At 39.8% G+C, this 27,298-nt stretch overlaps 1 protein-coding gene across 2 annotated transcripts in view; it reads left to right on the top strand.

Annotated features, from left to right (window-relative positions):
- LOC149081138 (S-adenosylmethionine synthase-like) overlaps positions 1 to 27,298 on the top strand; it is a 95,028-nt gene that overhangs the window by 57,435 nt on the left and 10,295 nt on the right. The window contains exons 5-7 of one of the 2 annotated variants that reach the window (XM_089237927.1): positions 8,302 to 8,445; positions 16,005 to 16,223; positions 25,569 to 25,751. In XM_089237927.1, the coding sequence (XP_089094053.1) occupies positions 8,302 to 8,445; positions 16,005 to 16,223; positions 25,569 to 25,751 (546 nt within the window). The remainder of the gene's footprint in view (positions 1 to 8,301; positions 8,446 to 16,004; positions 16,224 to 25,568; positions 25,752 to 27,298) is intronic. The other variant, XM_089237928.1, reaches the window with a different exon arrangement.

Genomic DNA, 27,298 nt, shown 5'->3' with positions numbered 1-27,298 from the left:
GGGCAACCCTCCCCCCAACTCCTCCAATAGAGCTAACTACTCGTCACATCTTCTTTAATTATAAAGCAAAATATTCCTCAGGCACTGCGAATGCCTACAAAATAGTCATTCAATTGCCAGTTTCCCACTCTGATTTCGATAACAATGCACTGCCGTCATAAATACAACAGAATACTCGATGCACCGCAGTACATACGTGATACGCCACGATAGGCAATACAGCACAATAAGTAATGCACCACTGTATACAATGCACTCCCATATCAGCAATACAGCAAATTAAGAAGTGATTCACTAAACACGGTGTACCACAACACGCAAAGCACCACCATCGTCAATAAAGCACAATACTCAATTCCCCCCACTATATGCAGTGCACCACAATGTGAAATACAACACAAAACGCAATGTACCACCATCGGCAATACAGCACAAAACGCAATGTACCACCATTGGCAATGCAGCAATAAGCAATGCACCACTATATGCAATGCAACAAACAGCATCAGCAATACAGCAAACTAAGTAGTGCACCATGATAAGGAATGCACCACAATACGCAATACAGCAAACTAAGTAGTGCACCATGATAAGGAATGCACCACAATACGCAATACAGCATAATACACAATGCATCGCAATAGGCAAAGTACCATAATATGTACCACAATACACCATAAGCAATAAAGCACAATATGCAATGCACCACAGTACGCAATGTATCGCATTAAGCCAAACGCAATAATACGCAATGCACCACAATACGCAATGAGCACTGCGTTGCAATAAGAAATACAGCACGCGATGCACGATGCACTACAATATGGAATGCACCACTATTTGCGGTACGCCGCAATAAGCAATACACCTCAATACGCAATAAGCACTCATTAAAATAAGCAATACATCATGCGATGCACTACAATACACAATGCATTACAATCAGTAACGCACCACTATTTGCAGTGCACCTCAATCAGCAATACAGTATAATATGCAATCCACCATAATATGCACACACGATGTACCGCATCAAGCAAAGCACAATAATATGCAATAAGAAGTGCATTACAATAAGCAATACAGCACGTTTGCATAACAGTACAAATCAACAACCAACAAAATCAGCAATGCACTGCAATCAGCGAAGCATCACAATAAGCAATTCACCACAATAATGTGCAATACAGACTGCATCGGACTTCATTATAATACAGCATGCGATGCACTAAAATCAGTATTGTATTTGCAATGCACCACAATAAATAATACAGCAAAATAGCAATGCACACTGCATTAGATTAAACAATACAGCACGCGATGCACTACAATACGCAATGCATTACAATAGGCAATACAGCACAATACGCAACAATATATTACAATCAGCAATACAGTACAATACGCAATTCACCACAATACGGAATAAGCATGCATAAGCAAATACAGCATGCAATGCATAACAATACGTGATGCATAACAATACGTGATGCATAACAATACGCAATGCACCACAATAAGGCCTACAGAACAATAAGCAGTAGGCACGGCATTATAAAAAGCAATACGGAACACGATGTACTACGTAATGCATACAATACGCAATGCACCACAATCAGCGGTGCACCACAATACGCAATACACCACAATCAGCGGTGCCCAACAATACGCAATACACCACAATACGTAATGTACCCTACAATGCGCATACAATAGCAATGATGCATAACAATACGCAATACACCACAATACGCAATACGTACGGCATTATAATAAGCAATACAGTACGCGATGCACTACAACACGTAATGCATAACAATACGCAACACACACCACAATAAGAAATACAGGTCAATACGCAATACAGCACTACATCGAAATAAGCACCACAATACGCCATAACCACTGAAACACGATATGCAAGCGATGCACAACTATTTGCACTACACCACAATAAGCAATACAACCCAATACGCAATAAGCACTGCATTGCAATGAGAAATGCAGCGCGCGATGCACTATAATGCATAACAATTAGCAACACACCACAATCAGCAATGCATCACAATAAGTGTTGAGGGCAGAGCGTGCCGACTGAGCTGAAGAAAGAAAAACAACGATCGGAAGTTCATTTTGAACTCTAAAAAAAAAGATCATTTACGTTCATCAGAAAATACGGCCGGCAATCAAAAGGGAGAGACAAATCAAATCCCGACATACATACATACATGAAAAAAAACAGACATCTCACATATAGAGAAAAAACCAGTCTATATATCCGTGCTCCCGAGGGTGAGAACACGCAGCCGCCGATTTGCATATAGCGTCGGAACAACCGGTTCCCGCACGTGCATGTAGGGGGGGGGGGAAAGAAGAAGGAAAACAATCCAATAATAAGCAATACAGAACGCAATGCACCTCAATGCATAACTATATGCAATACAGTACAATTCACGATGCATCACATAAGCAAAGCACCATAACTATATGCAATACAGTACAATTCGCGATGCATCACATAAGCAAAGCACCATAACAATCAATACAGCACGCGATGCATTACAATACGCAATGCACCAAAAATAGCAATGTACCACTATTTACAGTGCCCCGCAATACAGCATAAAACGTAATGCACTACAATACGCGAAGTATCGCAATAAGCGAAGCACCATAATATACGCAAGTACATAAGTACTGTATTACAGTAAACAATATATCACGCGATGCGCTAGAATGCGGAATGCACCACAATAAGCAATACAGCATAACAGGTCTACGCAATGCCACACCATCGGCGGCGATTCAGTGCAATCAGCAATGCACCATTTTAGGCAATGCAGCACAATAAGTAGTGCAGACTTATATTAAGGGCATAACAAAAACAATGCACCACTATATTCAGTGCACCACATTAAGCAGGATACGCAATACACCATAATAAGCAAAACAACACAATGCGTAATTTACCTCCCCCCCCCCCTCCATCGGCAATAAAACTCAATAACAAGTACACCGCCACCGTTGGCAATACAGCACAATAAACAATGCACCACAATATGCAGTGCACCACAATACACCATAAGCACTGCATTAGGATAAGCAATATGGCACGTGATTCACTAAAATACGTAATGCATAACAATGCGCAATTGACTAATATTTACAGTGCACCACAATAACCAATGCATCACAATACCTCATGCACCGACATACAGCACAATACGCGATGCATCGCACTAAACAAAGCGCCATAATACGCAATGAGCCATAATAAGCCATAAGCACTGCATTACAATAAGCAATACAACACTCAGTGCACTACAACACATAAAGCATCACAATTAGTAATGTGTGTAATCAATAATATTGTACACCACAAATAAGCAATGCAGCATAGTATGCGATGCATCGCAATAAGCAAAGCACTATAAAAAGCACTATAGTACGTAATGCACCACAATACGCATTAAACGCTGCATTACAATGAGCAATACAGCACGCGATGCACTACAATATGCAATGCACCGCAATCAGTACTGCGCCATTATTTTTGCAGTGCCACAATAAGCAATGCAGCACAATGCGCAATGAGAAGCAAGTACTCATCCTCGACTCAAAATGAAAACTGTCAATTTCCCCCATGAAGAGATCTGTCCAATGCCCCGCCCTGTGTGTTGGGAGCACTGGTGATGTATACATACCTCTGGGTACATACACAAAACTCGGTCCCTACAGGTCAAGCGGTTCCCGATGTGTTCAGGAGTTAAATGAAAAAATTTGACCCAAAATCGTAACCGACTTCCGTAACACAAAAACGTAACAGATTTCCGTCACTCAAAAACGTCAGTTACATAAAATCGTCACTAATTTTCGTTGCTTAGAAACGGGCCCTTTTCGAGTTTGTGATTTTATATTATAGAGTAGAGAGATATACAACTTTTTTTTTTCTTTCGAACCGAGCGTAACTCAGGTCTATCACCATCTATGGGCGATTTACTACCTAGTGAGTTATGCCGGAAGCGTAACTGTGTGTGTGTAAAAAGACTGTCCTAACAGTCTTTGAGTGGCCATGTAGTGTTGTGTTTGATTTTTCAGTGCTGCCATCTGTATGTCAGAAGTGGAGTGATGTGTTATGATTCAATTACATATTTGTACTGTTTGTAGGTCTGTTGCTCTCTGTGGCGAGACTTTTTAAAAGGTTGATCGGCTCGCATTCGCTCCTTGAAATCACAGAAAACCAACTTCAGCGGACCACCATTGTGGTGACGGTGGGGTTCGAACCCGGGACAACGAGTCCGTCACTATGACCACTCGACCACCACAGCGGCAGTGGCTATATATATACATATATACTGGTAAATAACGGCTGCATACGTCAAAAAACATGGCGAATAAATTATGACCAGGCAAGGGTACAAGGACTTCGGCTGTTTTCTTCAGGCCTAACCTAGTAAGGCCAAGAAGCTGCAGTTCTCTTTGGTCCTCTTAATTACCTGTCATGACTTCTCTTTCACTCGTTGCCCCCTTAGAATATTCCAGGGCAGCAAGAGTACTCAGGTAGAGAACCGCTGTAAGATATCTTGCATGCATATTGTAAATAAATCTCAAAATATATACATTCGAGCACTTTCTCCTTTCTCCGTAAACGAAAAAATTGTTTTTTCCCTTTTTTCTTTTTTTTTACCTCGGCATTCTTTTCTCCCTCGCTACGGTTTGACAGGTTAAAAGAAGTAATACTTATAGAAGGGGATGGCTGTAACGGCTGTAGACGGAGAAAAGAAGAAAGGGTAAAACCCGTTCTCTATCTCTCCTCATCTTTTCTTTCCCCCTTTATTTCCTATATGTTAATAATGTTACTATTCAAGACTTGTCTCTACTAGTTCAACTGCATTTCGTCCAAATTTATTGACAAAAGCCAGGGGAGTTCAATGAGCATCGATAAATCTTTTGATCCGGCAGTGGATGCGTCAAACTTCGACCCGAGAATGCGTGGGGTTCAAAATTTCGGTCCTATAGTTATGAATTAATTCATTGGGTTTTTTTTTAATTCATAAAGCACCTGTAGTTACTTTGTTTTTAAGTAAGTTAAATAAACTATTTGAATTTATCCAGGCAATCTTTAAATTGTATTCCTTCCTTACATCCTTCTTCTTTCAATTGCATTTCTCAATCTCTTCGCCCACTTTGTCACATTATAAACTGCGAGTCAAAATTATGGGATCTAAAAGTTACTTCAGGCCTTTTCTTCAAGTTGCCTTTCAGAATTTTTTCAGCACCACTCTTTTTACTGCCATGTGTCATCTTCACAGAGGCCATCAAATGATTCCGAGCGATTCTTTCCACAAGGGTGGGACTGACAGGCATGACCCTTACAAGGGTGGTGCTGAAGGGCCATGAGATGTTTCTAGACATTTTTTTTTCTCGCTATAAATTCACTACCAAGGCCCCTCCCCCCCAAAAAAGAAAATTCCAGCCCAGATGTCTGGTAGCAGGTTTTGGGCCCAGGAACGATTATCTGGGCCCAAGTATATATATATTCCTCATAAAATAATTACGCGCTGCCAGGTAGGGAAAGCATTATCTGCAAAAAATATGGGTGTGTGTGCGCACACACACTCAGAAGAAAAACAGTTGAAACTATAATTTCAATTTAATGCAGAGTTAGACCCTGTCAAGACAAACTGGCTCAATAAAAAGTTTCGCTTAGATATTTTTTACTTTGGACACAACCAAGTTCATGTTTTGTCGGTTAATACAAAATATTTTAGCCGTTTCTTTGTCTTAACAGGGTTTAACTGTAATACCATTACAGTAGAGAATCTCGATAACTCAACACGTAGATAACTTTACTAACTTGTCGAGTCATATTATTCCCGTGGTTTGCACAAAGCTAAATTAGTGGAAAAAATCTAATTCAATACAAGACCCCGCTTAAGACGACTATGATCCACTGTGTTACCACAACTAATTTTTCAAAATTGCTTGGGTGTTGGCCATGAAAAGATGTGTGTGTGTGCGCACACACATCTTTTCATGGATAAGAATGAATATTATAAACATGCACACTATGAAGTTATGGGAAAAGATGGTGTGCACACACCTTTTCCCATAACTCATAGTGTGCATTCAAGGTTTCATTTGAATTGTTCCACTAGAACAGGCAACACGAGTGTGACGAGTGTGCAAGTAAAGTCAGTTTAATAATAATTACCTTTCCTACAGTTCAATAATAATTACCTTGCCTACAGTTTAATAATAATTGCCTTGCCTACAGTTTAATAATAATTGCCTTGCCTACAGTTTAATAATAATTACCTAACTACAGAAGCATGCACAAAAATGTCCCCACACGAGCCAACCAAAAATTTAAAACATTGTTTATAATATTCTCTTCAAAAAAAAAAAAAAATTAGAGTATCGAATAAAAATATCTCCTATACCAAAGATTCTGAACTTTTTTTCGCCCATGGCCTCCTTTCAACTATTTCTCACATTCCTGTGGCACCTTCAACCATTTTCCATTCCTGTGGCCCCCTTGCGACCATGATTAATTTCCAACCCCCCCCCCTTTTTCCCGTTAAAAGACTCATTCAAATATTGTTTGAAGTATAAATATGTGTGTTTGAATTTAATTAATTTTTAATTTATGAAAATAACGAAAAAGCAAAACCGTAATACCACACAGTAAAAAAATATAATAAATTATTTTCAATCAATGTAAACTTTGGGGTAATTCAAGTATTGCATCAGCATCGGGGGGGGGGGGGGGTTCTGGTTTGCTGACTTTTGATGATAGGGGGAGGGGGTTTGAAGGTTGCTCACGTCATCAACCACCTTTTTTTTTGAAGATATGAAATATTCTAAGCTGCTGACGAAATTTTGCTGACAAGAGGTCAAAAATGGCTAAAAACTTGCTGTCTTAATACTTGAACAATCCCTTTGCGCTTGAAGACGTCATAATGTCATCGAGTGAGTTACTATACAAGATTAAGTTTGAATTATTTACAAATTAGTTTTTCTTGGGTAAATGTGAATTGGAATAAATCAGAATTTCAAACTAATCAGAAATTATAAATAATCAAATTTCAAATAAAGACACCATTGGTTTATCGATTATAATTTCGATACGGTGAGATTTACATTCATCGTAAAAATCTGATGTCTCGATGGATGACAAGCTATCTCTAAGTGGCTTTTTTGGTTCGTAATGTGGCCTCTCTCGCAGGCGAACAAGCAACGTGTGAGTTGGCTTAAACACAACACAATATTTCGCATAACAGACATTACTATATGTAATATACAGGGTACATAGGTAACAAGACGTATGTTATTTTACTGACAAACCGTTCACCCTACAGGAATACTTTCAATTAGAAAAATTATCTAAATAATGTGTAATACTCAGATATGTCGGTTGTATAGTTTTATTAAAATAAAAATGTTAACTTTTTATACGGACACCGTGTGCTCTAAAGTGTAGCCCTATCTCTCCTGATGCCAACAAAACCGTTTTATCCGCATTTAACGCGCAGTTTTTTTCGTTGGTTGTCTTCAAATAAATGTTACTGTCAAAATCACTGTCATTAAAGTGACACTGTATATATAAATACATTCATCTCGAAACCTTATAATTATTGATAACACAACCACAAGAAGAAACGTAGTAGCTAATAACTTATCAGCAACGACGTTTCATCTTTAGGTCACAAAAATCAAAGCCCTACTTATGAAAAATTGGATGAGAACACACACAAAAATGTCATTGTGCTTGTTTTCCTGAAACTCTTAAAATATTTGATACTGCAAGTACTAAATTCCATCTTTCAACTACTCAGATCCTTATGCTCGGTGTTGAAATATCCTGCGGTGTTGAAAAATCAATGAAATCTTTATGTTAATGTTACTTAAATAGGGGAAAAATTGTGAAAAAATATTCTATGCATTTTGTTTGAAATTAAATTTTTAGTCACTCTCTTAATGAATTTCTTCGTGGCCCCATTATCATCAGCCCTGGCTCCCCTTTTGCGATATTTTCCTCCATGGCTCCATGGAATATCCTAGGGCCACCGGTTGAGAACCACTGTCCTATACGATATTTTAACGAATTTCTGTTGATTTGAATGCTTTTGAAGGTTGGTAACACAAAGTTTTTCTCTGGAAGCAATTCCTTGTGACCCCGCTTCAAAAGTTGGTCCTGCCAAACATGGGAAAATTATGACTTCATACTTTTTGTGATTATTATATTATTTTATTTATTGCAATTATGCATTTATTTTCTTCAATTATTTTATTTTTAAGGGCTTGATGTTCGGCTACGCTACTAACGAAACAAAAGAATGCATGCCGCTGACAATTGTACTCGCTCACAAACTAAATGCAAAAATAGCTGAATTAAGGCGAAGCGGCACGTTTTGGTGGGCAGGACCAGACTCTAAAACACAAGTAACTACTGTTGCATATATTATAAGTTTTTACATTAAAGAACTGCCACGTCATCCCTCTTGCCGGGAGAGTGCCCTAGACCACTAGACTACAAAGGCAACAAATATCTCAATCTTTCCTTGGAGCTTGTGTGCACTGAACTCCCGACCGTACATGGACGGTCGGACCTAATTCAGGCCGAAGCTCACAATTGCTGACACTGCCAGCTGAGAGTGACATCATTCTAGGATAAGCCGCCATCTAGTGGCATTGTCAGCAATTGTGAGCTTTGGCCTGAATTAGGTCTGACTGTCCATGTACGGTCCCGTTCAGTGCACACAAGCTCCAAGGAAAAATTGATATATTTGTTGCCTTTGTAATCTAGTGCGCTCTCCCGGCTAGAGAGATGACGTAGGTTCGATTCTCCGCAAAGACGGCAGCAGAATTTTCTGTCTTTCGTAAAATATATCTTCGCATCAGCCAGCTGTTAAAAACCTTCGTAATTTAATTTTATTCAACATTCAATGAATCTAGCAGTTAAAGCAAACGTACATCTATAGGCATATATATAAAATTGATTTTCTGTGTGTCTGTCTGTGTGTGTGTGTGTGTTCTCTATACAAATCTACAATTTTAGATCGATCGTCACCAAATTTTGCATATATACCAAATGGGACCCGACTTGAACGATAGGCTACTTTAAAGTTTCATCAGAGCAGAGCAAATGCCTTAAATGGGCAAAAAACTGTCGAGCAACAATGGTTTTTGGGCGACAATGTTGCTGGCCTCAACAATCACTTTCCAAACGTTTACTTTAGTTACCGTGGTTCCCTAGCAATGCGTTTCAGACGTGTAATATGCCTTTACACCGGTTTGTCACTTCTTTAATCCAGTTAGTATATGTATATGTACATATAATAGTGTATGCCTTTATAATCGTTTGCCACATTTTCAATACTGTTACGAACTATAGACGAAAGATGGCACAATTCTTTATCGCGGTCTTCTGTTGGCAACGGGAGTTGATGCCGGTTTCGTTTTATCGGTGAGGGATGCTATTGTTGAGAACATTCCAGACAGTCCGCACGGTGGCACCGCCGACTTGGAAACTGTAAAATAGAACTTGGTAGAATATTCTATTTCTCAACGTTTCCGCCAGGGTTATAAATAGTCTGGCGTTCACAAGATGGCAGGCTCAAGGAGATTCCTAAATATAGAGAGATTCGATGAACAGTCAGTTGTGTTTAAACTTTGCGAGAAAGTTGTTAGCTCTCTGATTAGCTTGTAAATAAGTGTAAATTGCTGTTCTGTAAATAAATCTGTGTTTGTCCGTCGAACCGCTTCTCGTTTTTGCAACCTCGAAGTCTTGTGAAAAATTATCCGGAACAATATTCTCAGTAATGAAACTTTTTGAATAGACGTCATAATCATCATCAACATCGCTTTGAGGGTCAGGAAAAGAATGACCAATGGCAGGACCGGAACTGTTCTCTCACAAGAGTCAGATGGCATGAAGAGGACGATCCAGCCTCGTAAGGAAAAATCGCATGGAAATGCCGACGCTCTGACGTGAGGACCGAGTCCACAGAGACAGTCGTCATTGCCTCAAGGCAGAGGAAAAGTATGAACCGGTGAAACCTCTAGTGAGACAGATAACATCTAAAGTCTCAGTGACGATCCTTGGAGTGACGAGAACATCAGGAAGGCCCAGCTATAAGATCCCGACATACGGCCGATAATGGACTTGAAATAATCCACCGGTAGTAAACCAACATGGCAGAACGTCGCCTTTTCCAGTCCGACGACCAAGAGATACTGGGCGCTATGGGACTCTCTGGAGATGAGAGATGGCGTGGTGTACCGCAAATGGGAGTCGGAGGATGGAAAGACGTTCCGGTGGCAACTCGTCCAGCCAAGGAGTTGCACGAAAGCCCGACCGGTGGACATTTCGGAATGATTAAGACTCTCCAGAAGGTCTGTGAACGATTCTGTTGGGACAAATCCAGACCCGACGTGGAAGAGTGGTGCAAGAATTGTGACGCCTGCTCCACCCGCAAAGGGATCGCCCCATACATCCTGCGACAGTTACCAAGGACCGCCCACGAGAGCACCGGATACTCGCCATCGGTGATGAGAGATGTGGCGACAGCGTCCAGCACTGTCCACGTAATAGGAAAAAGAACGCGCCTGCGCGATGTTGGAACTGAACTTTGGTTTTGCCGCTCAAACGAGAGTCACGCGGTACAATCGTTCTTGTAGGTTCTGTTTATTTGTGTTTAATTGTTTAATAAATGTTTAATAATATCTTTGAATCGTAGAAGGAAGTGTTTGTCGTCAACCGCCTTATTCCTTCTACGACAAGTGGTGACCCGACCGACCCCGAACGCTCTTCTGCTCAATTTCCATTCCGCCTCCACCGTTATCTTCTGTCATGGCGACGAATGTGAAACTGCCACCTTTCTGGAGCCGCGAACCTGAACTTTTCTTCAGCAGCGCAGAGTCATTATTCTTCATTCACAAGATCGCAGATGATCTCACGAAGTTCCAACTCATCATCAGTGCGCTTGGCCCAGACGAACTGAAGCTTGCGAAACCGCTACTACAATCCGCGGACGCAACAGAACGCACCTACAAGAACGAATGTACCGCGCGACTGTCTTGTTTGAGCGGCAAAACCCAAGTTCAGTTCCAACATCGCACAGGAGCGTTCTTTTTCCTATTACGTGGACAGCGCCATCCATTGGTGGACGCTGTCACCACAGAGAGGACCTTCGCCAGCCAGGTGATCTGATGTTTCGGCGACCGATAGATGCTGCTCTTTAAACGGAAGAACACGTCCAGGGACTCCAGGAGCGCCTCGAGGACATGTATCGAATCGCCAGAGACAGGATCGACATCGGCTCTGAAAAGATGAAAACCCGCTACGATACGAAGGCCACGTCTCATGACTTAAAGAAGGAGACCTCGTCTGGCTGTGGAACCCGAAGCGCCGGAAAGGACTGTGCCCGAAACTTCAGACGTCATAGGAAGGACCCTACAGAGTCGTGAAGAGGCTGAACGATGTCGTAGCTCGGATTCAGAAAACCCCGTCCTCGAAGTACAAGGTGGTCCACTTCAATAGACTGGCCTCTTACCATGGTGAATGCAACCCGCCGACCTAAGAACTGAATTGTCGGGACGAGCAATTCTAAGAGAGGGGCAATATGAACTGTAGACGAAAGATGGCGCAAATCTTTATCGCGGTCTTCTGTTGGCAACGGGAGTTGATGCCGGTTTCGGTTTATCGGAGAGGGATGCTATTGTTGAGAACATTCCAGAAAGTCCCGCCCCTCCAGACAGTCCGTACGGTAGCACCGCGGACTTGGAAACTGTAAAATAGAATTTGGTAGAATATTCTATTCCTCGAAGTTTCTGCCAGGATTATAAATAGTCTGGCGCTCACAAGATGGCAGGCTCAAGGAGATTCCTGAATAGAGAGAGATTCGATGAACAGTCAGTTGTGTTTAAACTTTGCGAGAAAGTTGTTAGCTCTCTGATTAGCTTGTAAATACGTGTAAATTACTGTTCTGTGAATAAATCTGTGTTGGTCCGTCGAACCGCTTCTTGTTTTTGCAACCTCGAAGTCTTGTGAAAAATTATCCGGAACAATATTCTCAGTAATGAAACTTTTTGAATAGACGTCATAATCATCATCAACATCGCTTTGAGGGTCAGGAAAAGGATGATCCTCATAGAAATCAGTGTTAAAATTGCCGATTTTACTGTAGAAATGCTGAAATTTGGTGGGGTTTTCTGTCACATCAATAATTTTAAAAATTGTATTGAATTCTCGATTTTTGAAATATTGAGTTCACTTAGAGATATACGAAATCCAGGAGATTAAATATGAAGTAATTAGCCGGACCTACTTTTGAGTTGGATATCCATGCAATAACATTGATTTCAACTTTTTATTTATATCTTCTCAAGCATGAAAATTAATGTCTCCGTTTTGTGTCTTTTTGATATCCAATTGCATAAATTTATATAGTTTAGGTTGTTTTAAAATTAATCATGAGCCCGTAAAGTATATCGAATAAATTCCACAGCTTTAACTAAGCATTTTTTGAAGCAGAAACAGGTATACCTTGAAGTTCATGGGGGGGGGGGGGGTATCGAAATACGATGCGATTAATAGAATTATTGCAGCTTGTTTTATGGATGGAATGCAAGGTGTGGCCACATCACACGCGATCAAGTATATTTATAATATACTAACTATAATACCCGGCGCTGTGCCCGGGTTTCCTTCAATTTCTGGAAAGGGTTGAAAAGCTGACAAACTATTGTAAAGGAATAAACTATTATACACAATACTGGCAGCATTAAAGAAGTTGCAAGCCATTATAAAGGCATTTACACGTCTGAAACGTATTGCTAGGGAACCACGGTAACCAAAGTAAAACATTCTGAGAGTGATTGTTGAGGCGGCTCAGAAACCATTGTTGCCCGACAGTTTTTCGCTCGTTTCGGGCATTTGCCCGGCTCTGACGAACTTTTAAAGTAGCCTATCGTTCAAATTGGGTCTCGTTTAGTATATATGCGGAATTTGGCGACGATCGATCTAAAATTGCAGATGCAGATTGTATAGAGAACATACAAACAAATAGAAAATCAATTTTATATATATGGACTAGAGCTAAATTAACCCGGCGCTGCCCTGGTTATGTGCAATAAGGCGTTTTGGATCACGTGATATCTCCCTCTTTCCGATAAATTATAGTATGAAAAAATATATCGTGCATGTTAATAATCGCAAACAACTATGAAATATTTAAACATCTATTTCAATATCAGAACTTCAGAACAGTAAAGATATGGTAAAAGGAATTACATTTTTTAGAGCATTATTATTGGTCTAGATAATTTTTTCTACATATTTTTTGTTATAATATTTAATTGATTTATTATATACCAAATTTTTAAGATTCGGCAAAATATAAATACATTATAAATTCGGTACAAACTGAAATATGCAAACAGCTAAAGAGGCGGATCACGAAAATCTTTTTAAATTTTAATGAAATATTTCTCCAATTTATCAATGCATTTTTCCATAGCAAATTGACTAAAAATAAACTAGAAATTATTGTATAAAATATATATATATATATATATATTATGCACGTTAATTAGTCGTAAACAGCTATAAAATATTTAGAAATCGGAACTTGGGAAAAGAAGACACTAAAAGACAACTACATTTTTTTATAACATTATTAGTCTTCATTTCTTCTGCATGCTTTTGTTATAATATTTAACTGATTTACAATACTTTTATTTTAAGAGTCCGCAAAATATATTGTAATATGCATTGCATCAGCAAAAGGAATTAAAATGTTTAAATCATTTTCTGACGAGGAGTTTAAAGAAAAAAAACCTTTCGCGAGCTGAATTCGAACCTTAGTCTTTAGGTTCACAGTCCGATACACGACCACCTACACTAATTCTGCTGACGGAGGCGGTCCTAAAACTGTTTATCACCGGAAGCATATACTTTTAGTGAAAAAATGTTTTGTTAGAAATTTATTACCACCTTCATCACTCGCTACCATTAACCACGGAATTTTAATCCTTCCCTTACGCAAATTAAAATGAGCAATTTTGTTTGGCATACAGTGTTAATCTTTCAGAATACATTCCAGTAATTACATAACGAAGCCACCTTGTGTGACAGAAAGCACAACAGATCGTACGATATTAAGGTTGTGTATCGTAAACCAAGAAGAGACGTGATTGGCTGAAATCGTGTAATCGCGGAATAGCGGTGTATTTGCGAAATTATTAAACCGCACCTATCAAGCGGTTGTATCAGATGAGTGGTGTTAGGTGGCATATCACAAACACATGAACGATTTTACCCGGTGGCATAACACTATGAAACAAATCATTGTTTTTGAAGGGTGACCAAGAATCCACTTTAAAAGTACGGTTTCATCGGGTGTGTTTTTAAAATACACTTCCGATAAATATTCACGCAGTTCTTTTGATCCCATTTTCCCCGATTATCGAAGCGACGGTATTGTCAGCTTGAAAACATTTTCTGCCGAAGTTGGGTTCCGAATTATCCTTTAGGTTCAGAATACACGATAAATAAAGACAATTGCGCATTCCATCTTTGCTGATTGTTGACATTACAGTATATCAATGGGTCGTAGCATAGATAGATTGTGCAGCACTTTCAATGTGTTTTGAACCCAAAAAGCAAGCGTTTTTCCCGAATGAATTTCTTTATTAAAACCCGATTGATCAGTATTAAACATCTTCAGCAGCGACTTCTTTAAAAAAATACATCATTTACATATTCTTTTGAAGCATTTACAATGTGATCCTCTTCATAAATCTTCTTTTGAGCGATCATTTTAGTGATTTTTTTGCTAACAATTCTATACATTTCTATTTAAAATTACAGAGCCATTTTCCTGAAGCTTTGAATGCACGTTTACATGCCTATGACTCGCATTCTGAAACTTTTGAAAAACATATTTTTGAATTTCGTATAGTTTGTTCCTCTTATCACCAAATTTGTTGACTTGATTTTCCCACAAACACACCTGAGACAAACTTTTTATAAATCTATACTTGCTTTGAACAGATTTTAATGTGCGATGTTTCATTTTTTTTTTATTGCTACGCCAGTATTCAACGGCTGCTCTTTTAGTTTCAAATGGGATACTGGACTTCATCATTTAACTCTTCACCTACATACATTTCATCATTTTCATCTATAATGTCAAAACCAGAATTCTCAAATTCACTTTTGTCAACCGATGACTCGAGTGTCTTCTACTTTATCACTAAACATTTCGCAAATAGATTCAGGTTCTTCCAAAATTTCCGTCATTTTATTTTTTAAATTTATTTCGGCTTTTGTAAAATCTGCCAGCTTTCTTGAACAGAGAATTCGTGGTACAGCATCCACACCACGTTGAACACATTAATATGTGGTGGCGTTTTCTATGTAAAAGCCACAGCTGGTTTAAAAAAATAGATTCAAAAACATCGAGGTATACAACAATGCAATTTCATGCGAAAGACTAAACTCTTTCTACTTAAAACGCAATGCTTCTTTTCAGATCTTATATCATGTTCATCTGTGATGTTCCCCAAACAGGGTCATAAAATAGAAGAGGGACTTTGTTTTGCTTCAGACTCTTTGTATAGTTCTCTTTATTAGGATTATGTAGTAGGCACAAGGTTACTTATACAGTTGTTAGAATTTTAAAATGGAAGCCATTCCAACCCCCTCCCCCCCCCCTCCATGTATTTTTCTTTCCTATATTTTCTTTCCAAGCAGCGCTAGAGGAAATTAATTTTCAATGAATATTTCACACTGATTTTTTTGAAAATTCTTTTATATTCCATTGCAAGTATTACTATTGTTGCAACAGTATTTTTCCCAAATTCTCGGGATTTTGGGAACGGGAAATCGTTAAAATTCCCGAGAACGGGCAGGCGAGAGTTCCCTCCCAGAAACCCTAATGTTAACAATGGAACTTTCTAGACGAAGTGCTTTCTAACCTTGCAACATTCATTTTCAGGTGACTTGTGAATACCGCTTGAAGCATGGAGCAACGGTACCGCTGCGAGTGAACATTGTTGTCGTCTCTGTGCAGCATAAACCAGAAATAACACTCGACGACCTTCGCAAAGAAGTTCGCGAGAAAGTAGTGGAAGCTGTCATCCCTGCTGAATACCTTGATGCAAATACCATTTACCACATCAACCCATGCGGACACTTCACGGTCGGTGGCCCCATGGTAATTTACTGAAATTTCTAATATTTTGCTTAAATGTTAATCTAAAGCAGTGTTTCCCAAATTGGGCGATGGGACACTTCGGGGAGCGATACCAGCTTCAGACACGATAGGGGGCTACAAGTGAACGTAAGGGGACGATGGGAAGACGAGAGGAAAAATTAAGTTTTCGAAAACTCGGATCCCTTTTCCAAGGAGGGATATTGGACGGATATTTGCCTTCGCAAATATTCGTGCCTACGGGCAAAGAAAAAGCCTAAGAATATTATACACAATAGTGTACTTGTTTCATCTGTTAAGGAAACAGAGCTAAAGTGTTTTTCCCCCTTTGAATATGTGCAATTCCAGATATATTTTCATCTGGGGATATAGGCTGCGATCACGCGAAAGTTTTTTGCCGCTCGTCGATCTGCCGCGACATTAGGGAATTTCGTGAAGAACACCCGTCGCATTTTTTTGCCGCCTTTTTTTTTTTCTTCTTTTTTTAATAAAGTGTCACGTGACATCCCGGGGCTGGCTAAATTATTTAGCGTCAAATTGAAGCTGTGTCTGGTTAGCGGGCTAATTAGTTTTCGCAAAGTGTTAGATAGCGACTCAACCGACCAATGAGGTGAGACCAGACGCAGATGATGAAGACGTCGCCAAGCAGTTCACTTTTCCTGCCCAAATTATTTAATATTAATTAATAATACTAAACGGCTCGAAAGGACATGTTGTGTTTGTAAAGCCAATAATAATTAATTATGGGATCCCGACTTTGACGTAACCCCGATTCTGACCGACCTACATGCATTTTCACTATACACATACACATACTCTCTTGTCTTTCTCCTTTACAGGGCTCCCCAGGAGCCCGTTTTGAGAGCGGCATTTGTCCCCAAACGGATAGGTCCCGCCATAAATCTTTTTCAACTTCAACACTTCAAAGTGTTAGATATACATAACATTTTCAAGCGGTAAAATGATTTAAATTTTTGATACAATATTTGACGTTTCAAATTAGTTCAGAATTAAGGAAGGACATCCAAATTTTAAAAAAAATCCCTTTGCAAATGAACAAATTTTATAAGCAGAAAAAAAATAATTTTTTTATCGATATTTTTTACTGTTATCAGTTCGAGCGAGCCAATCAAACAATTATTTTGTGCCAAATGGAACTTCACCGTTCCGTTCCTTGAATTTTTCTCTTGCCAAATTCCTCAGCAACCTCAATTAGAAACATACGGTAGAGCATAGGTGTACGCAGAATTTTCTCGAGGTGGGTTTAAGTTTTTTTTCCTTCTGGGGGGGGGGGGGTTACTTTTTTTTTTCCTGCAAAATAACACTATAATCTTGACTCAAGAGGGGGGGGGGGTGTTAGAACCTCAAACCCTCCTTTTGCGTACGCCAATGCGGTAGAGTACAAGCCACCAAACCTAGAAGAGAAGACGTGGTCCAGGACCTGGCGCCTCTCCACAGAAGACGACAAAGGGCTCACTAGAGCTACAAAGGACGTAATGTTTAGTAACTAACTAAATGGACGTAAATTTTGTACAATACGAATTTTTCATCATAATTTTTTCAAATCTGTATGTACTTTTTGTTTGTCTTTTTTCCTAATATATGTGTTTTATATCCATCTCTATTATTTATATATGCACAATAAAGCACCCGACATCGCCCAGCCCCCTCATCCGGGGCAATGGCTGAAATTGATAATGGTTGATAGAGCTTGGGTGGTGCACGGTATGAAGCAGTTAAAGGATGAATTCGGCGCTCCTCACGTCCAGCGCTCGGGGCATCAGACCTGCCTGCTCCCTTCTAGTTGCGACTTCGATTCCGAATCTTATTTATAGTTGTTTTTTTTCCACTTCTGTGAACACGAGACTCCCTTATTTGAGGGCCCGACTCATGTATTAATTCCACCCTGCTTTTATCTCAGTTTCAACGAGCGAAACAATAACGTAATTTCATAAAGGCTGTCATAATTAGGTTTGACTCTACATGTATGCATGAACACTCGTAAATTTGCAGTTAAGTCATCTCTCTCTCCCCCCTCCAAGGAAGCTAACAGGCCAGTTCTTACTTTTGTCTTTTCACCATTGCTGTCTTAATGCATGGCCCTACGCGAGCACGGCCCGGGGGGGGGGGCCTCACAAAAATAGGAACCGGCTGAAATTTTCAAGAATTTTCTGAAAAATTCAGAAGCTTCAGAAAAATCACTTGGCCGGAGTCCCCATGACGCTCTTAAGATGGCACTCCTTTCCACTCTACAAATTCATTTGTTAGAGCCCGTAAAAAATCTGACCTGGCCCCCCGGTTCAGGATTCAAGGGCTATGCCTATCAGCCAAGGCCGTAACGATGGATGGGGGGGGGGAACTTGGTGGTCTGGTCCCCCCGATATGTGAGAAACTGACCGGAAAAAGATGGCCAAATCTAGTGTTCTATCACTTTGGTCCCCTCCGAACGAAATTTCTGGCTACGGGCCTGCTAGGGGCTCTGCAGCAGACTGTGGGGGGGGGGCAATAGTAAAAAATAAAGATAAAGAACAAGAAAATTTTTGCCAGTAAAATAATCTTAATTATGTAGCTTAGTTTGCTTCGGAAATAGATTGATATTTTTTCACTGGAAAAAAAATACCCATCTAGTTTGAAAATACAGTAATAAAGCGCCATGCTCAGTGTCTTTATTTTCTCTTCCATCCCTTCTGTTTCTTGCAACCTTGGAAGAAGAGCAGTTCCTTTGTCGTACACAATGAGTTGGGGGAACACACAATAGAGACCTTTCAATAGGTTACAAAAGCTTTCGCCGCGAAGAAAATGTAAATTTTCGCGACAGAAAACTCGATGTTTCCACCGCCAGCGGCGAAGGCAATGTATTGGTGCGCGTACAGTATAAACTTATATATTTTCGATTCCCCATCGAGTGCTGTTGCGTCTGCCGCGACGCAGTGGGATCTGGGCCTAAGAAGTCTGGCATCCCCCGGGGAATGGCATGGCTGAGTTATTGGAGCCATGCATCCCCACAAAGGTGAGGCTGGTTCTGGTTTCAGGGCCCCGAGACGATTCTCATCATATTTTTTTTCACGTTAGGAGCCGTGACGCTCACTCTGAGGAACACTGCCGTAATGGAAACATTTTTTAATGAATTCGGCAAGTTCGTGAATTACTCAAACCCAGGGATAACATCTGTGTGGAAGTGCCAAAATATGAATTACAGACAAGCAATATTGAATTTTTGTGTTAAAAAGTCACATATCGAAAGTGCTTTTGACACAACAGGTGTTTCAAACATAGAGATCAATTTCAGCCACTTCGTTGGGCAAGTTGCCTGTTGTGGTCTTTGTGTTTGTGTTTGTAATTTCGATGGTGTCCGAAAAGAAATGAAACTATTGACATGAGGAAGAAAATGTTTCTTGAATCCACACCGTAAGTACAATAATGTTCTTTTTTTCTTTTTTCAAAATTTTTATGTTAACTAAATCCTTTTATTATAATCGATTACTCTTTTCTTTTTGTCGTTTCAATTCTTGCATCATGTTGTCTATTACTTTTTCTGTCGATTTTCCTTTTCTAAATCCAAACTGTAGCGGATGGAACCAATTCTGTTTGTTTAAGAAATAATCCATTCTATTTATGAGTATACGTTCAAATATTTTCCCAACATTCGATAATAATGTTATGGGTCTGTAAGAGTCAAGGTCTTCGGGCTTCCTCCATTGTTTCAGGAATAATAATAGCATGCCATTTTTGAAATGTTCCGGAAAGGTTCCAATGTCCAGGCATTGGCCCATTTATTGAACAAGATATAGAATAGAGAAGGGAACTTACAATGAAGTTTTTTGATAGTTCTGCTACAAATTCCATCCATACCTGGTGCCTTTCTATTGTTTAACTTGTTAATGATTCTTTTTATCTCCATGTGTGTGATAGTCTTATCTCTTGTGTGCAGTGGAATGTCACGAGATTGGAGATCGGTGTTCTCGATCGGATCTGGATAAATAAGATTTAATTGACGTACAGCTGCTTGCACAATATCTATTTTTTGGTTATCTTACAAATGAAGGAGATGCGGCGGGAAATATTTGTTGTTCTTCGTTGTTTTAAAGCAATTCCCGTAAGGTTCTTTCATTCGGCTGCAATATTCATACCATTGTTTTTTTTTAGTGCTTCTAATTAGTTTCTTGAAAATAGCACGCTTTTTCTTAAATTCTAGTATATATCCTGGTCCAAGGGCGTATCGAGGGGGGGGGACTTGGGGGTCTGGTCCCCCCCCCCCGAAATGTGAGAAAATTATCGAAAAAAGGGAAAAAGATGGCCAAATCCATTGTTCTGTCACTTTGGTCCCCCCCCCCCGAACGAAATTTCTGGCTACGCCCCTGTCCTGGTCTGTCATCTTCTTTTACGTAATTTGTTTTTCTTTCCATGGCACGAAGTTTGCGCTTTTCTTTAGTCAACTGTTCATTCCACCATGATAATTTGGAAATAGTTTTGGGAACTTTTAAAGTGAAAGTATTACTGCATGCAGTCGTTAAAAGATCCAAGATTTTCTCTACTAAGGTTGGTGATCCTTGATTATTATATGTATCTTGATGTTTCAGCTCGTTCAATAAATTGTTCAGAGGTTCTTGCAGCTTTTTGCAAAGCAACCTTAATTTTCTCTCTGTTACGTGATATCGGGGATAAGATGAAACACAACTGCTCTCAGAAATGTTGATTCGAATGTACTTGTGTTGGAACAAGGTGTCTTAGTCACTTATTTCCCCCGAAGTAGAAGCCGAAAGCGTTGGAGAATCCTGGACTCGTCGGAAAACATCACACAAGCCCACTGTGACGATGTCCACATTGCATGTTCTCTACTAATCGCTGCCGACAGTGAGTTGCAGTGAGCGGAACACATCTGACAGGCCTGCGAGCATATAGACCCAATATATCTCCCAAACGTCTGTACACGGTTTGCCTTGAAACTGTGGTACCCGTGGCTGCAGATAGCTGACGAGACAGGTCGGATGCTGTGCTCCGTCTGCTTCTTTTGGCAGTTACTGTCAAATACCGGTCTTCATTCGGCGTTGTAACTCGGGGGCGACCTGTACTCTAACGTCTACTGACATTTCCGTTATCTTGTAATCGTTGCCAAAGCCTAGAGATGACACTTTGGGCGATTCCAAGTCCCTCGGATACTTCCATCTGAGTACGTCCACATTCCAGGCAGCCGATAATTCTACCAAGTAAAAAATCATCCACATGCGTCCTCTGTGTCATAACTATTCGCTTACGGCACTGAGCGCCTTACAGAACTCTTGTGAACAATTTTACTTCTTTGCCACCATTCCTTATATACCCCCCTCTTACACTCTCGTCATTGTGACGTACTATCGGCATTACCTGGTGGCTTCCTGAAATTTGCATATCATTCTTGCAGATGTGTTTGATAATTCTACAGGTGAAATTTTTACTTTAGATTTCGATTTCCGTGTGATTCTGAATTATCTTTAATTTATGGACATGAGTGTAGATAAATAAGTATTGCACTTTAGCCGTATTTTTTAAGAAAATGACACTAAAAGATGTACTTTCTGAAATGCCAAAAAAGAGAAAAAAAATTGGTAAAATGCAGTTTTTTTTTCAAGCTTTCTGAAAACAAGGACAACTAAAATGCCTGAAACAATTTGACGGACCACTTGTTTCCCGTATTACGGGACATTCTTGTACTTTTCGTTGTTCGGATATTTTTTTTATCCATTTAACCCGTTTTTTTAACGATACTTATTTGAAGTTGTAATGTTTACTAAAGGGTCGTGAGTACACACATACATAGAGTTTTCATAAATCCAGTTCAACGAATTTTATTTCTCTCAATGATATGGTCAGCCGATCGTTTAATATTTTTTTTCGTAAAATTCATTTTTGTGAACTGCGATTTGTAACCCCACCCCCCTTATTTTCACGCCCTTCAGTAATTGTAGCAGTAATTAGCAAATTGCACTTAAAGCAAAAATTACATTTTTTCGGCTAATATTCAAATGTACACGGGACCACAAGCAGATCTAGAGATCGCTGTTGGTAGGGGTGATATTACAAATTGCTCTAGATAGAGTGCCAATACGTCTTGCAATCAGTGCCGTCTTAACGCATGGGCCAACCCGGGCACGGCCCGGGGGCCTTGAGAGAATAGGGGTCTCCAAAAAAATGAGAAGTAGTTGAATTTTTCGAGAATTTGCCAGACCTCAGAAAGGGAGGTCCTGGCCCGGGGGCTCCGAGATGCTTTTAAGCCAGCCCTGCCTGCAATTTGGGTCGTACTTTTTGGAGCTGTCCCATTTTTTGCTCCGTCCCACACTTCTTGAATGTCCTGTTTTTTTATTCGAAGCAATTTTATTTACTGCAAAACCACCACTTATTGATCATAAGTTATCACTTACGCTTAGGGGGAAGAAAGATTGGATGTGTAAACCGCGACTATTTTGACCTGAAGTATGAATCGGAAAAAGACGAAGCCGTTTATGCCTTTCCTCTAATTTCCGTTTCATCCAGACAACTAGAAACAGCTAAGGTCCCTTTCACACGGAGCGGATGCGGACGCGGGTTCGCATACCCTTTCAAACGAGCGTTGAAGATGCGGACGAATCGCCCGCATCTTTAGTTCGAAATTCGTGCATATAAACTGTTTTTTTCGCAATTTTTGTAATTATTTTTCTCCTTCACCCCTGATTCAGTGCCCATAGGCAGCCTAGAGGCATTCTTTGGTGGTTTAATCTAGAGCCACATAGAATATGGGAATAAAGATGTCTTCATTCCGATCCTCACAAGTAGTCGATGGAGAAAATGTCTTCAAATATTTTCAAAATATTTTGAAAAAAAAAATCCGTCTTTTCGGAAAAATATGGAAGAAAAATTCCAAAAACATCCAATGTTCGAAAAATCAAATCCAAAAACAATCCAAAAAAAAGAGAAAAAAATTCAGGAGATATCAAAGAATTTGCAAGTAGTAAAAAAGGGAAGGGGTAGAGACTTTCAAAATGCCTGTGCTTAGAAATATTCACATCACAATTCTGTCTTAGGCCGGGATTACACTATAAAAGTTCGTTTATAAAACTTGAAAAATGCAACCAATAGGCGGATCAGTTAAGTTCTCTCGAATGTAACAGATGTGTTTATTGGTTACATTTTTCAAGTTTTATAAAATAACTTTCATAAACCTTTTAGAGTAAAATCCCATCCTTAGATTAGTCTCACTTCTGAAATATAAAATTTCATTTTTTCAAGTTTATAGACTGAATATCGAGTAAAATAAACTTGTAGGTATCGGGGGAACCACCAAAAATATTCAAGTGCTAGGGTCTTCAAACGTCTTAATCCGGCCCTGAGTGAACACCGTACGTGGATAACGTTGTTTAATAAAAGAATTTTTTTTAAAGTTTAAAAAAAATTAACAGTTAAAAAATTTTAAAAAATAACAAATATTTAAAATAATATTTCAGATATTTATATTTTTAAATAATTTTAAAAATTTAAAAAGAAAAAAATTAAAATTTTTAAATTAAATTTAAAAGTTATTAAAGTATTTAGTCAATTAAATATTCGTAATGAACATAACGGCTTATAATTTTGGTCCCGTCAGTGGCCGTTGTTGACAGGTTTTATTGTATAAAATTGTAAAATATGGACAAAAGGCAGTTGAAGTTGCTATATCTCCATCTCAGAAGGAAACGGAGGGATAGACGTATGTAGGTACATTATATTAATGAGCAGGGACCATCATATAGTGTTTTTAAGGGTATTTATGGCAAATAATTGAAAAAATTCCGTGAAAAATCACCTTCAAAAAGTAGCCAAAGATGCGGACAAATTCGCTCCGCATCCGCATCGTATGAATAGCTCCGCATAAACCTATTGTCAAAACTTCTATGTGCGGATGCGGAGCCCGCACTTAGGTTTTGACACATGCGGACGACGTCCGGACCCGCATGAACATTTCCTAGGTGCGGAGATTTTTCGACTCGTCTGAAAGGCGCAGTATATTCCAATTGTTAAAACTTCTTCCGGACCCGCGTCCGCATCCGCATCCGCTCCGTGTGAAAGGGGCCTAAGGCTGTCGGTAGCCTACATTGAACAATCATCTCAATGTCTTTTCCTTTCTTCGTCCGGAAGCTGCTGCCTTGTACAGAATATTGTATATGTGTATTGTAGAAAAAAAAGAGGAGATACTTAGTTCAAGAGATGCGTTGATATCTATACAAATTGATAAGATTGATGTTAAAATGCTCTATTTTCCTGAACAAATTGGGGATAGCTGAAAAAAAAAGGGAAAGGTCATCCCCCCCCCTGACTCCCGGGCCCCAGGGCTGGAGACCTGTCGGCCCCCAACCATGTGGGAGCTATGGCAAAAAGTATTGTGCACGCCAGGAATCGAACCCGGGCCACCAGGGTAATGATAACAGCATGCGGTGTTCCCAGGTGGTAATTTTCCCAAGTACTAACTACGCCTGATGCTGCTTCGGTGATCGGACAAGAACCAGTGTTTTTCAGCATGGCCATCGGACCATCTTTGATATGAAGTGTGACATCAGTATTATTGCTACAGGTAATCGCTGTTCCCTATCCTGTTATTTTTTCAACACTTTCCGAGACATACTTGGAACAGCAAACCTGTTCCAAGTGTTCTTTATTTCTGTTCTTTGTTTAAAGATGGACATTGAGTCCGCTCTACTTTATAGGCACCTTAGCCAAAATGGCCATGCTTAATGTCCCGGGTAAGAGATGCTCTTGGTCGTTAAATCATAGCTGACTGACAAATCAATTTCGCATCGGCCCTTCAAAAATACCGTGCCGTCAAGTGCCGATATATTACCGTGTTCCACTGTCTTTGCTGTCTGCAGCTACACAATACAATACTCTCTGGACTGGGAACCAGCGACTGACCTTCATATCCCCCTCCCCAATTTTTTAAAATATATTTACTATAAAAAAATTAATGGAAAACTATAAGGGGGGTAATTAACTCCGGGAGTCCTGGGGACAATTACCAGCTTTGGGATGTGAGGACATCTTTTATCTACAAGAAAAATTACTTCGGGAATCTGTAAAAAGATGGGGTGGCTAAATTAAAAGGTTTGTGCCTGTTACTTTCCTTCTTCGGAACAAGAATCATCTTTAAATAGCTTATTATTTACATATTTTAATTAACTTCTATATTAAAATAGTTTTTTTCAGTGATTTCATACAATGAATGAAAAGATTTATAAATCTGTCGTTAGAAGTTGAAATTCGGACAACATAACCATTACTTGACTATTTGAAGTAGTAATATAGGAACAGTTTTGGCGTGTGAGAGAAAAAAAGGAATGATTATAATTACTGGTCTTTTCTTAGGCAGATGCTGGGCTCACGGGAAGAAAAATAATTGTGGATACATATGGTGGCTGGGGAGCGCATGGCGGTGGAGCATTCTCTGGAAAAGACCCGACGAAAGTCGACCGATCCGCTGCATATGCAGCCAGATGGGTCGCGAAATCACTCGTTGCTGCAGGTCTTTGCTCAAGGTGTCTGGTTCAGGTAAGAGACAATATAATTCCTCAGAAGATAGTCAATTTAAAGAAAAAAATTACCCGAGATACAAAACTAACCTCACAGAACAGAGAATCAGTGGTAACCATAGATGTCGGTAATTTTGTTCATGAATTGATTATATTGCCCACTACGATGTTCAAGTACTGAATCTAGTTAGTGATTCTTTTGAAAGCATATTTAGTTGCTAGTGAGAAATCTTTCCTCAAAAAATCTTCTAAATTGATATTAATATTGTAGAAAGACTCAAAAATAGGACAGATATTCAAGTATCATTATTAACTCTAGGCTAAAGGGCCAGCCATTAACAAGGCATATTTTATTTTTGTCTTTATTTTATTGATTATTTTTCTGGAATGTTTATATATGTTTTTTGTGTTCTGGGTGGATTGTGACTGTGTTTGTAATTCCTCTGTAACGAATCTATATATATAAAATTGATTTTCTGTCTGTCTGTCTGTCTGTCTGTGGGTATGTACACTGAAGAGCCAAAAAAAATGGCAAACCTGCCTAATATCGTGTAGGGCCCCCGTGAGCACGCAGAAGTGCCGCAACACGACGTGGCATGGACTCGACTTATGTCTGAAGTAGTGCTGGAGGTAATTGACACCATGAATCCTGCAGGGCTGTCCATAAATCCGTAGGAGTAAGAGGGGGGGGGATCTCTTCTGAACAGCACGTTGCAAGGCATCCCAGATATGTTCAATAATGTTCATGTCTGGGGATTTTGGTGGCCAGCGGAAGTGTCTAAAGTCAGAAGAGTGGTTCCTGGAGCCACTTTGTAGCAATTCTGGACGTGTGGGGTGTCGCATTGTCCTGCTGAAATTGTCCAAGTCCGTCGGAATGCACAATGGACATGAATGGGTGCAGGTGATCAGACAGGAGATGCTTACGTACCTGTCACCTGTCAGAGTCGTATCTAGACGTATCAGGGGTCCCATGGACCAGGCAACGTGTTTCCAGTCCTGAACAGTCCAATGTCGGTGTTGTCGGGCCCAGGCGAGGCGTAAAGCTTTGTGTCGTGCAGTCATCAAGGGTACACGAGTGGGCCTTCGCATATCTATGTGTTTCGTTGAATGGTTCGCACGCTGACACTTGTTCATGGCCCAGCATTAAAATCTGCAGCAATTTGCGGAAGGGTTGCACGTCTGTCACGTATAATGATTCTCGTCAGTCCCGTTCTTGCATGATCTTTTTCCGGCCGCAGCGATGTCGTAGATTTAATTTTTTACCGGATTCCCAATTTTCACGGTACACTCGTGAAATGGTCGTACGTGAAATCCAAATTTCATCGCTACCTCGGAGATGCTATGTCCCATCTCTCGTGCGCCGACTATAACACCACGTTCAAACTCACTTAAATCTCGATAACCTGCCATTGTAGCAGCAGTAACCGATCTAACAACTACGCCAGACACTTGTTGTGTTATATAGGTGTTGCCGACCGCAGCGCCGTACTCTGATTGGTTCCATATTTCTTTATTTGCAAACGCATGCCTGTACCAGTTTTTTTGGCTCTTCAGTTTATGTTCTCT

This window comes from Pholcus phalangioides, unplaced genomic scaffold (assembly GCF_987345545.1).
Source record: "Pholcus phalangioides strain wild (caught in Gottingen) unplaced genomic scaffold, Ppha-v1.0 ptg000010l_1, whole genome shotgun sequence".
Classification (NCBI taxonomy): Eukaryota; Metazoa; Arthropoda; class Arachnida; order Araneae; family Pholcidae; genus Pholcus; species Pholcus phalangioides.
This window is presented reverse-complemented; position numbering and strand designations above follow the sequence as displayed.